Genomic DNA, 11535 nt, shown 5'->3' with positions numbered 1-11535 from the left:
AATTATTTCAATTTTGATTTCTCGTGTATCCGATTTTGATTTCCCGACTGAGCTCCCCCGTTCCCGTATCCGTTTCTGAATAAAAATATGAAAATGAAAGTGGTTAGGATATTTTCCCGATCGGTCCCGACCGCTTTCATCCCTAGGTGCTTAGGGAGGCTCCTACTCAGCTTCTTTTCCTTCCTTTCGCTTCCCCGCTCGCATATCGCCATCTCCTTCCTCACCATGCCTTCTCCCTCGCACCGCCGCGCTGGCCGCCGTCGGGGCCCCCGCTCCCTCGCGCTGCCACGATGGCCACCATCGGGGCCCCTGCTCCCTCGCACCACTACGATGCCCGTTGTCGGGTCCTCCCTTCTTCTCCTCCATGGCGGGGGAGGCCTGACGGAGGTCTTGGTGGCCTTTGATGGGCGGCCGCGGGGCTTAGGCGCCGTGGCGGGGGCGGCGGCCTTGGCCTTGGCCTTGGGCTTGGGTAGGCGGCCTCCTTGGGCTTGGCGGTGCTCTTGGTCTTCTCCTTGGGGGATGCCTTAGGCTTGACCGCAGTGGTGCCTTCGGGCCCCTACAGCCGAAGCCACGACCGTGGCAGCGCATGGGCCACCGCTGCACGTCATACTGCTGTCCCTTCCGCCTACTGCCGCCTGTCTTATCAGCCGCCACAAACGCTGCGGCGTCGAGGGGCTTGACCAGAGGAGCAGGAGGAAAGGTTGTCGGCGGCAGAAGCCATGGACACGGCGGGCGGTCTAGGGGGGGAGGAGGAGGAGGAGGCGGGGTGGTCGAAGAAGGCGGTGGATGAGGAGACGGAGGCGGATGGGAACACGATGGTGGTTGGCATACGGGAGAGAGAAGAGAGCAGAGAGAAATAAAAATGAAGAAAATGGTATAGCCTATGATAGGTGGGTCCCAGAAAGTAGGGGCTGTAAAGTAAGGACTATTGTTGAAGTTGAGAACAAAATTGAAAGCCCCAGAAAGTTAGGAGAGCCCCTACTCAAGAAAGTAGGGAGTTTGAGTATGAGCTATTGCTAAAGTTGCTCTAAAAAAAGTTTAGAGATGCACCTAAGGATGATCAATTTACATCTAATGAAGGGGCATCGGCACTCCCCGCCGATGGAGCCATGGTCGCCTCGTCCTACCATCAATAAGTTACAGAGTGTCACACCTAACCTTAGTCAAATGCGGCAAAGCATAATGGCTAAGAATTTTGAGGGCGCACTTTATCATGCCTAAGAGAATTTTTGTCATATTTTTTGACTATACGGAGTCACAAGAATTCTACTTAATGAGTAACTTAGTTGCTAACCAAACACTTACAATTCTGGTCAAACTTATCTGACATTAGGTGCGGTTGCAACCAAACACCCCTGAAGTTCGTGTAATTAGGCAAGTTTGAAAACTGTTTGGATGTGCCCGAGACAACGAGAGCTGGGCACAGTATATATTGACAATTTGACATATCTTTTTCCTTTTTTCTTGTTGAATAATACCAAATCAAATAAAAAATTAGGCGAACAGGTACGGTACAGTCAGTTCAATATGTGGCTCCAATCGAACCAAACATCGGCATTGCCAGGGTGCAGATCAGGCACACCGAGACGAAGCACCAGCACTCCAGCAGTGGATTGGGTGTACGTAATGCATGAGGAAGAGATGAACAAGTTGTAGATCGGTGCGTAATTGTTAGGCAACGGTGGCCAACAAGGTCCCGTACAACGCATCATGCATCCACCGTTCTTTTGCTTGGCCGATCACACACCCGTCGTTTGGATTTAGATATCTCTCTTTTTTTTAAAAAAAATAGTAATAACGGAGTTGTACTTCTGCAAGTGAGCAGCCAGGAGTCCAGGGCGCGTCGACTGGAATATAATTGGTCTGATCCAGTTTCCATTTCAACAATCCCTTGCTAAGAAAACACATAAATTGAATTGGAACTCCATTTCCATTTCAGAGCGGATTCAGATTATTGGAGGCGCAATTCAGTTCCAACAACCCAACCGGAGACCTTTTTTTCAGAAAAAAGAAACGAAAAGGAGATATAAACTGACGATGAACCACTTTATCCTGTGTTTTGCAGTAATGCTGCCAAAGAATGCTAGACCAGCAGGTAAAAGCACTCCGGCAGCACTCCATAGGTCTAGGGTTCGAATCCCGCATGGGGTGAATTTTCACCTGTGGAGGTAATACCTCTAGCAAGATATATGCAAGAAGCTAAATACTGCGAATCTTTCAATAAGTTACCTTGGCAGGTGCAAGACAGACACTGAATGTGAACGGATCAGAAACAGTAACTGTACTAGTAGCTCTACTGCAACATAGTTCGAGATCACCTTCCATCATTTGCCATTTCCCATGGTGAACTACAGAACCCTGGAGCACACAATCTAAATCTGAACCATATGGGAATGCTGATCAAACAAATCTGGTTTCTCAGCTGAACCTCAACCCGAATCATCTATTCGTCCACCTGAGCCACGTTCAGAAAGCAAGCTACAGGTTAAGTGAACTGGATAACTGAGAAAGGGGAACACAGCAAAACCAGCGTTGAACGAAAACGTTGCCATCACGTTAACCCCAACCTTGCATTTTTACAAACTACCATCAGATTAACAAACCCTGTACCTCATCTCAGAATCAAAATCTTTCTCCCTGCTCGCTAAACTCTCTGACAGTCTGACTCTGAAACCAATGCACAACTCTCTGACTCAGAAAACTAAAATGCTACTGGTATATTATCAGTGACGCTCCCATGTTTGCAGAACAATGGAGACAGCAAAAACAAAAAAGGGGACTTCCTTCAGGCACTCGAGCACAACTAAGCCTTGTTCTTGCCAATATGCAGCGACTTCTCAGGATCTATATCCGGGATGAGTGGTGGCATCTCACTTGTCTCAGTCTCTCCTCCTGATTCCTCCAGCTCTTCTACCTGGGGGCTGTTGGCCTGGAGTCGCTGGTAGATCTTGAAAGCCGTGGCCACAAAAGATGAAGGGTTGCCACCGTCACCTGGAAGCAGAATAGTGTTGCCCTGTATTTGATAGCAAAATGTCAGCACCATGAAATTCACACAATGCAGCAGTAACAGAAGGTGCTTCATCATCTCACCTTTTTGGCCACTTGAGAGAAGGCTCTGACGTATTGCTCTGCCACTCTCAGGGTCGCAGCCTAACAGTGAGATATAAAATTGTTAGCATTCAAATGAAAGGAACCATTTTGATTCATGTAGAGAAACACCGCACACCCTAATCAGGGGGGGTGACCTTCATTATATAGCCTAATAGGCTAGGGTTACAATGTACAAGGCCAATGGGCCGCATGCCCAATATGGGCTGTCACAATTACATTCTAACACCCTCCCTCAGTCTAAGCGGGAGTGTCACGAACACAAAGACTGGACCTAAAGTCAGTGAACAACTGTACAGGTAACCCTTTGGTCATAATGTCCGCGAACTGATGAGACGATGGGACATGAAGCACCCGGACCTGTCCCAAAGCAACCTTCTCACGGACGAAGTGAATATCTATCTCAATGTGCTTCGTGCGACGATGATGAACTGGGTTGGCGGTCATATAGACAGCACTGACGTTGTCGCAGTAGACAATCGTCGCCGAAGAAATGGGTGCATGGAGCTCCTGGAGCAACTGACGAAGCCAACAAGTCTCAGCCACAGCGTGCGCAACAGCACGATACTCAGCCTCCGCACTCGAACGAGAGACCGTAGTCTGTCGTTTGGAGGACCAAGAGACTAAGTTGTCGCCGAGGAAGACACAGTACCCAGAAGTAGAGCGCCGAGAGTCTGGACAACCCGCCCAATCGGCATCAGAGTAGGCAGTCAAGCTGGTGATGCTGCCTGTGCCGATGTGAAGTCCGGTGGAGAGAGTGCCCTTGACATACCGCAGGACGCGCTTGAGCATCGCAAGATGAGGCTCTCGCGGGTCATGCATGAAGAGGCACACCTGTTGAACTGCATAGGCGAGGTCCGGACGAGTCAGCGTGAGGTACTGTAGAGCTCCGGCGAGGCTGCGGTACTGAGTGGCATCTGCCACCGGGTTGCCGTCCGTAGCTGACAGCTTGGCATGAGTGTCTACAGGAGTCGCTGTAGAGTGACACTCAGCCATGCCAGCGCGCTGGAGCAGATCCGCAGCATACTGATGCTGGGAGAGGAAGAGGCCGTCAGAGGAACGCGTGACAGAGATCCCGAGGAAGTGGTGAAGATCCCCGAGATCTGTCATGGCGAACTCGGAATGAAGAAGCTCGATGATGCGACGAAGGAGCCTGGTCGACGATGCTGTCAGAATGATGTCGTCGACGTAGAGCAGCAAGTAGGCGACGTCGGCGCCCTCTTTGTAAACAAAGAGGGACGTGTCGGAGGTCGACGCAGTGAAGCCAGACCGCTGGACGAAGCCGGAGAAGCGCTGGTGCCATGCCCGGGGCGCCTGCTTGAGCCCATACAAGGACTTTTGCAGGAGACAGACGTGGTCAGGAGCGGCTGGGTCGACGAAGCCGGGCGGCTGCTGACAGTAGACCGTCTCGTTCAGATGGCCGTGAAGAAAGGCGTTCTTCACGTCCAGCTGATGGATCGGCCAGGAGCGAGAAGCAGCGATGCTGAGGACGACCCGGATGGTGGCCGGTTTGACAACCGGGCTGAACGTCTCGTCGTAGTCGATGCCGTACCGCTGCGAAAAACCACGAACGACCCACCTGGCCTTATGGCGAGCCAGGGAGCCGTCAGCACGATACTTGTGCTTGAAGACCCACTTGCCGGTGATGACGTTGGCACGAGGCGGGCGAGGAACGAGACGCCAGGTGCCATTGTCAACGAGCGCCTTGTATTCTTCAGTCATCGCCGCGCGCCAATTCGCATCGGCGAGCGCGGCGCGGGTGTTGCCTGGCAACGGCGACGCCAGGCTAGAGGCTGCCGCAGTGAAGCCGTACCGCTGCATGGGCGGCGGCAAGGAGCCCGTCCGGGAACGAGTCTCCCGTGCAGGGGGCTCTGGAGACCGGGGCGCTGTCGCCTGCGGTGCTGGAGCCGAGAGCACCACTGCCGGCGGCTCCAGGGCCTGTGGAACCTCCGACTGCGGCTGTGGAGCTGGGGCTGGACGCGGACGACGGCTGTAGTGGAGACCGAACCGCTGTCGGGGCCCGGCGTCAGGAGCTGGGGCGCCGGTGCCGGCACCGGGTGGTGCAGGAGCCGACAGCACAGGCGCAGCCTGCCGGGGCACCTGGGGCAGCTGGTAGGCAGCACCATGCCACAGGATGGCCGGGTCCAGCCCGACAGGGTCGCCGGCATCGTCCGAGGTAGATGAAGCCGGCACGACCGAGGCCCGCGTGTGCCGAGCGTCTGAGGTAGACGGGGCAGGCGCGGGGAGAATGTCCTGTAACAAAAAGTCAAACGAATCCGGTCGGGGCTTGGAAGCCGCAAACGGAAAGTGAGTCTCATCAAAAACAACGTGGCGAGAGATGATGATCTTGCGAGTGGAAAGATCAAGACACCGGTAGCCCTTCTGGGAAGGAGGGTAACCGAGGAAGACACACGCTGCTGAGCGAGGAGACAGTTTGTGGGGAGTCGTGGCACTGATGTTCGGATAGCACAGGCAACCAAAAACTCGAAGGAGTGAGTAATCTGGCATCTTGCGATAAAGAAGATGATAGGGAATACCGTTATGTATGGACGATGAAGGCCGCCGGTTGATAAGAAACACAGCGGTGGAAAGCGCTTCGACCCAGTAAGAGGGAGGCATGGCGGCATGAATCAGAAGCGTCCGAACAGCATTGTTTAGTGTGCGAAGCATCCGCTCAGCTTTGCCATTCTGGGCGGATGTGTAGGGGCACGAGGTGCGAAGAAGGATGCCGCGGCCAGCCAGGAAGGTAGCAGTGGCATTGTTAAGGAACTCCGTGCCATTATCTGCCTGAAAACAGCGCACAATATAGCTGAATTGTGTGTGAGCGTAAGCAATAAACTGAACAATATGCTCATGAACTTCAGATTTATGGCGCAGAGGAAACGTCCAACAATAATGTGTAAAATCATCAACTAACACAAGATAATATTTATAGCCAGAAATACTCAAAACTGGAGAGGTCCAGACATCACAATGGACGAGTTCAAATGGTGCTGAAGTACTAGATGCTGAACTAGCAAACGGCAGCTTAGCGTGTTTGCCTAGCTGGCAGGCATGACAAATGCGGCGAGCTGCTTTATTACACTGAATAGCTGAAAGTTTATTTAGAGTCTGGATGACGACTGGTGCTGGATGACCAAGGCGGGAATGCCACAGCTCCGGGGAGACAACGGCGACATGGCAGCGAGGAGGCATGCGATGTGGAATGGTGTAGAGATCCCCATTGCTATTGCACCGAAGGAGGACCGTCTTGGTCTGGAGATCCTTAACAGAAAAACCAGAGGCGTCAAACTCAATGGAACAGTTATTGTCGCGAGTAAGCTGTCGAACAGATAACAGGTTACGAGTAAGCTGAGGAGCGACAAGAACATTATCAAGATGAAAGGGACGATCAGCTATTTGTAAAAGTGATGTGCCACGACCGAAAATAGGAATGGATTGTCCATTACCGACCGTAATGGAGGACGGTGGTGACGGGAGACGGGAAAGAAGTATACCGTCGTTGGAGGACATGTGGGATGTCGCTCCGCTGTCCATTACCCAAGGAGAAGACTCCTGAACCGCCAGCTGGTTGAGGGCAGCGATCAGGCCGGCCGGGTTCCAGCCTGGAGGACCACCCGCGGCGGAGAACTGCGTTGGCGCAAAGGCAGTGTGTGCCTGCTGTGGAGGCGGTGCGGGTGGCGTCCACTGCTGCTGCTGAGGAGGCCACTGGCCGCCCGGGGGAGCCCACTGACCGGTCCAAGGGTTGTAACAGACCCAAGGACCAGCCGGCGGGGGAGCCTGTCGTCCGCCGCCTTGCTGCTGGTTGCGCCGACCGCCGCCGTTGCCGCTGCTGCTGCCACCATTGCCACTGCGACCGCCCTTGCCCTTGCCCCCCTTGCCCTTGCCACCGCCCCCACTGTTGGAGGTAGTGGGGTTGGAGCGGCAGGATGGCGTCGTGCAGGAGGAGGCGGTGGAGGCGACGAGGGCTGAGGCCGAAGCCTCCTTGTGCTCGGTGCCGAGGCGGAGTTCCTTGACACGGAGCATGTTGGTTGCAGACTTGAAGTCGGGGAGCGGCGAGGTGTTCGAGATGATGTCGGCAGTGGTGGCGAAACGGGAGTTGAGGCCGCGCAGAAGGTTGAGCACGAGCTGCGCGGGGGAGATGTTGTGGCCGACCTCCCGGAGCGCATCAGCGGTGCGCTTCATCTGCTGGGCGTAGGCGTCGACGGAGAGGTCGCCCTGGGACAGGTTGTGGAACTCCTGCTCGAGGACGACGGCGCGGGACTCCTTGTTCGCCTGGAACAGCGCCTCGATGGAGACGTACAGTGCGCGGGCATCCTGATCGGGCTCCATGGCGAGGTCGAGGACAGGGTCTTCAACGGAGCCGTACATCCAGCCGCGAACGCATGCGTCGGGCTGAGACCACGAGGGGTCAGTCGGGCGCGGGGCCGCCGTGCCGTCGATGTGGCCGAGCAGTCCGTACTTGCCGCAGAGGGCGGTGAAGAAGGCCTTCCACTTGGAGTAGTTGGGACGCTCAAGGCTGAGGTCGATCGGGACGTGCTGCTTCACGTTGACGGAGGCGTAGGCGGCGAAGAAGGGTGGAGCAACGCCGTCCCCAAGGGCGCCGGTGGTTCCGGAGCCCAGGACGCCGGACGTGGCCGAGGAAGTCGTGGAGGACGTCATGGCGTAGTCAATCGGACGGGGGGAGGCGGCTTCCTGGCGGGGGCGGCGCGGCTTCCTGGTGGAGAGGCGGCGTGGCTCCCTGGCGGCGGCACGCGACCAAGATGGCGGCGCGGTGCGCGACCTAAAGCGGTGCGAGTACCGGGCGGCGGCGCGAGCAAGTCGCGCGGCAGCGCGGTAGGGCGCGGCGCGGACGTAGCAGGCGGCCGGGAAGGGCGACGCTGCTACGGGACGACGGCCGGACGGGAGTCAGGCGGCCAGGCGGTGCGGTGGCGTGCGACGAGGGAGGGCGCACGGGCAGAGGAGAAGCGAGCGGAAGGAAGGGATCGGTAATTAGGGCTGATACCATGTAGAGAAACACCGCACACCCTAATCAGGGGGGGTGACCTTCATTATATAGCCTAATAGGCTAGGGTTACAATGTACAAGGCCAATGGGCCGCATGCCCAATATGGGCTGTCACAATTACATTCTAACAATTCATATACAATGGTAGGCGCTTATAGGGTAAGAAATCGTCATACCTCAGCACTGCCTTTAGTTGTCATAGCCTCTGAAACCAATCTAATTCCACGAGCTGAAGCTTCAGCTAAGGCAAGAACCGCTCCAGCCTCACCTGATGTTCATTAACAAATAAGTAAATGAAATCCTCATGGCTGATCAGATAATCAAAATATTTTAACCCCTTTCAGAAGAAAGAAAGGACAATTGTTTGCAGAAAAAAACAATAAGAAAAGTAAAAGTGAACAAAATGGTTGTGGGATGATGCATGCTTATAAGTGATCTAAAGAAAAGGAGAACATGATAGACTTAAAAAATAAATTGTCTAACAGTATTATGTTCTTCAACAAAGTCATAACTTGCTCTTGCATACAGGTTACGTTAATAGAATTTGGAATGAACTTGCAGGTATAAACTAACAGAATATTTTAAGAGTATATCCAGATTATCCTTTTTCCAGAGGAAGGATGAGAACCACACATATATATCATTCTAAAGATGAAAAGGGTTGTGAAGTCACCACCTTCTGATTCAAGAATTTGGGCACGTTTTTTCCCTTCCGATTCAAGGATTTGGGCACGTTTTTTCCTTTCTGCTTCAACCTGCATCTCCATAGCCGCCTTAACACCATTTGGAGGAGATATGTCCTCTGCATCATTATTTTTAAAACATGAGAAGTAGAATAATTGATGACCCTCTCCATAATTTAAAAAAAAAGGACATACTGATTTCATAACGGAGACACTTCAGGCCCCAATCTGTTGCGGCCTCATTGATGGCCCTCTGCAGAAAAAAATATAGAGAACAGTGAGCATAAAAATGTAAGTTTCCATGTGTTTCATATGTTCTTTTCACATCATCCTTCCATGATCTATGGGCCTCATAACGGTTCTCTAATACAGTTTGAATATGAAGATATCCTATTGCTCATTCGAGTACATAACTCATATGGAGCTTCACTATGCCAATTGTGATGATATGGTCGTATGGGAAGTAAACAAAAAGCTTGAGATTAGAAATAAGATGGCATACCACAATGTTCTCGTTTAATGCATCTCTCTCCTCAAAGGTCTTGTCCAATGTCATTTTCCCAAGCTCACTCCTCATTGTTGTCTGTGCAAGTTGTATGACTGCGAAAATTGGATTCGCCGCGCCATAGGAAGCAAGGTAGGGGTCAACTATCTGCAAAATTCAGCAAAATCATGAATTAGTGTTCTATTTGCTTTCTAGAATAAACAAGTCTCTCAAATATATGACTCGGTACGGCAAAATCATGAATTAGTTACAAGCCAGTGCTGGTATATAACAACTTCACCAACCACAGCATAGTATAACTTGATAAACCAAAATGACCAGGATATTGTATAGTCTTGAATGGCAAGAGGAAAAAGAGGGTCAGCCACACAGCCCAGAAAGAACTTGAGACAGACAGGAGATAACCTGGACAGTCTCAAAATATAGATAGCCAACCCAAATTACATAGCATTCAGAAACCCCTGTAATAATTGTTCTATCTTATCCCAAAACAGAACAAACCTTGCGTCCGACAAAGCTTACATCACAAGGGCAGAACATTCTATTGAGACTCGTCATATATAGTACAGCTTGCCCATGATACCTCCACACCAGCCAAGCTAGAAGTAACATTTACAGTTTGGATTGACCCCAAGACAAAGATCTGATTTCGATATAATTTAACTTAGACCCAACCTAATTTAGATACTAAAACACAAATAAGATGCACACACTTCATACAGCTGCTTGCATTGTGCTGTGCAACTAGTAAGGATTCTTGAAAGAAACTTATGTTTTTCACTTGCATTCGGAAGAAGTAAATTCCTTGCAAATTAAATCCCAACCTCAATATTTTTTTTTTCATTGTGTAAGGCCCCTGTTCACGTGCCATCCATAAACGAAGCCTCAACCGTCCATATACGTCCCTACTGGTAGAAACCAAAATTCAAAGGCATTTCAACGAAATTCAAAGGCGTTTCAACGATGTCGTAACAAGCAAACCCCACCACCACAAACCTCCAACCATCCATAAACACCTAAAAACCCTTAATCCAAGCCTATACCAGCCAACCCATTTCCCACAAACCCTCACAGTAATAACGCGTCCCATCCATCTATACGTACGGAAGCCCCGAATCACCCAATCATGCATACTAGTAACGAACCACGAGGTCGTTCGAGAAGGCCGGCCGGGTGCCGAGCCAGAGAGGTTGCGGCCAGCGGCGCGCGTACATACCTTGACGTAGATGACGCCGTCGATCTGTATGAGGACGTTGTCCTTGGTGATGGCGGACTGGTTGGCGATGGGGATGGCCTCCTCCTTGAGCGAGTGCACGTAGGAGACGCGGTCGACCCCGGGGATGAGCAGGTGGATCCCGGCGCCGAGCGTCTTGATGTACTTGCCGAACCGCTCCACCACGAACGCGTTCTTCTCCGGGACGATGCTCACGCCCCAGTTGATCGGCGTGGCCGGCGGGTCGTACCTGCAACAATTGAGCGAGCGGGGAAGCCGCCGCGTTAGCTGTCGCTCGATCGGGTTCCTCAAAACCTCGGCGGATCGATTAGATAGGGCGAGGACCGGCCGGACCGGGGCAGCTAGCGTGCGCGCGCGGTGCTATTGCATACATACCGAGCGTTGGTGTCGTCGCGGGAGTAGCGGGAGAAGGAGCGGGACGAGGCGGGGGCGGCGGCGGCTAGGTGGCGCGAGGCGCGGACGAGCTGGAGCGCGGGCGCGGCGGATCGGCGTAGGAGCGTCGCCATGTCTTCGGCGGCGGCGGCGGCGGCACGCGGTTAGACGAACACACGAGCAGGAGGAGAAGAGAGGTTTGGGTGGGGTGGGATTCAAACGGAACGGGGCGTCTGGAGGGGTAATAAAGGGTCGGTGGTTTCCACTTTCCACCGTGTCCCTTCCTATTACGGTAGCCGCGCCGATCAACTTGCTCTCCAAGACTCGGGTCAGGTTATTAACTTTAAAAAGAAAAAGGGTCGGGATCAGGTTTCCAAAGACTCTCCTAAAGTGGCCGGCCCAGAAGCCGAAGCCCATGAGGACAACTCCTTCCCGAGCTCGGTCGGGCCGAAGAGCCCGTAAACGCAGATGAAGCTGTTGGGCCCAGCGGCCCAGAACAGAAAAAAAAAATTAGAAAAAGGAGGATTCCGGCCGGTGTTTTGCTGGCAGGCAAGCAATAACTTAGGGTCTATTGGTATAGTTTATTTTCTCTTCAAAAAAGAAGGTATAGTTTATTTTAACTTCAG

At 52.6% G+C, this 11535-nt stretch overlaps 1 protein-coding gene across 1 annotated transcript; it reads right to left on the bottom strand.

Moving 5' to 3' along the window:
- Positions 1-2619: 2619 nt before the first annotated feature.
- LOC120679629 (stomatin-like protein 2, mitochondrial) lies at positions 2620-11106 on the bottom strand. The gene is made up of 8 exons (XM_039961265.1): positions 10913-11106; positions 10520-10766; positions 9301-9450; positions 8994-9051; positions 8792-8917; positions 8292-8383; positions 3091-3150; positions 2620-3013 (listed from the first exon to the last, which is right to left on the bottom strand). Exons 1-8 carry the CDS (start codon positions 11041-11043, stop codon positions 2804-2806), a joined length of 1074 nt encoding a protein of 357 aa, XP_039817199.1. The 5' UTR covers positions 11044-11106; the 3' UTR covers positions 2620-2803.
- Positions 11107-11535: the final 429 nt, after the last annotated feature.

This window comes from Panicum virgatum, chromosome 6N (genome assembly GCF_016808335.1).
Source record: "Panicum virgatum strain AP13 chromosome 6N, P.virgatum_v5, whole genome shotgun sequence".
NCBI classification, from domain to species: domain Eukaryota; kingdom Viridiplantae; phylum Streptophyta; class Magnoliopsida; order Poales; family Poaceae; genus Panicum; species Panicum virgatum.
This window is presented reverse-complemented; position numbering and strand designations above follow the sequence as displayed.

What these genes read in the sequence shown, in the direction of transcription:
- LOC120679629 (XM_039961265.1), bottom strand. Translation starts at nt 11,043, where the DNA reads ATGGCGACGCTCCTACGCCGATCCGCCGCGCCCGCGCTCCAGCTCGTC. An exon ending in ACGGCGTCATCTACGTCAAG is followed by an intron (nt 9,451 to 10,519) that starts GTATGTACGCGC and finishes TGAATTTTGCAG; the next exon opens with ATAGTTGACCCCTACCTTGC. An exon ending in CCAAATTCTTGAATCAGAAG is followed by an intron (nt 8,384 to 8,791) that starts GTGGTGACTTCA and finishes AATGAACATCAG; the next exon opens with GTGAGGCTGGAGCGGTTCTT.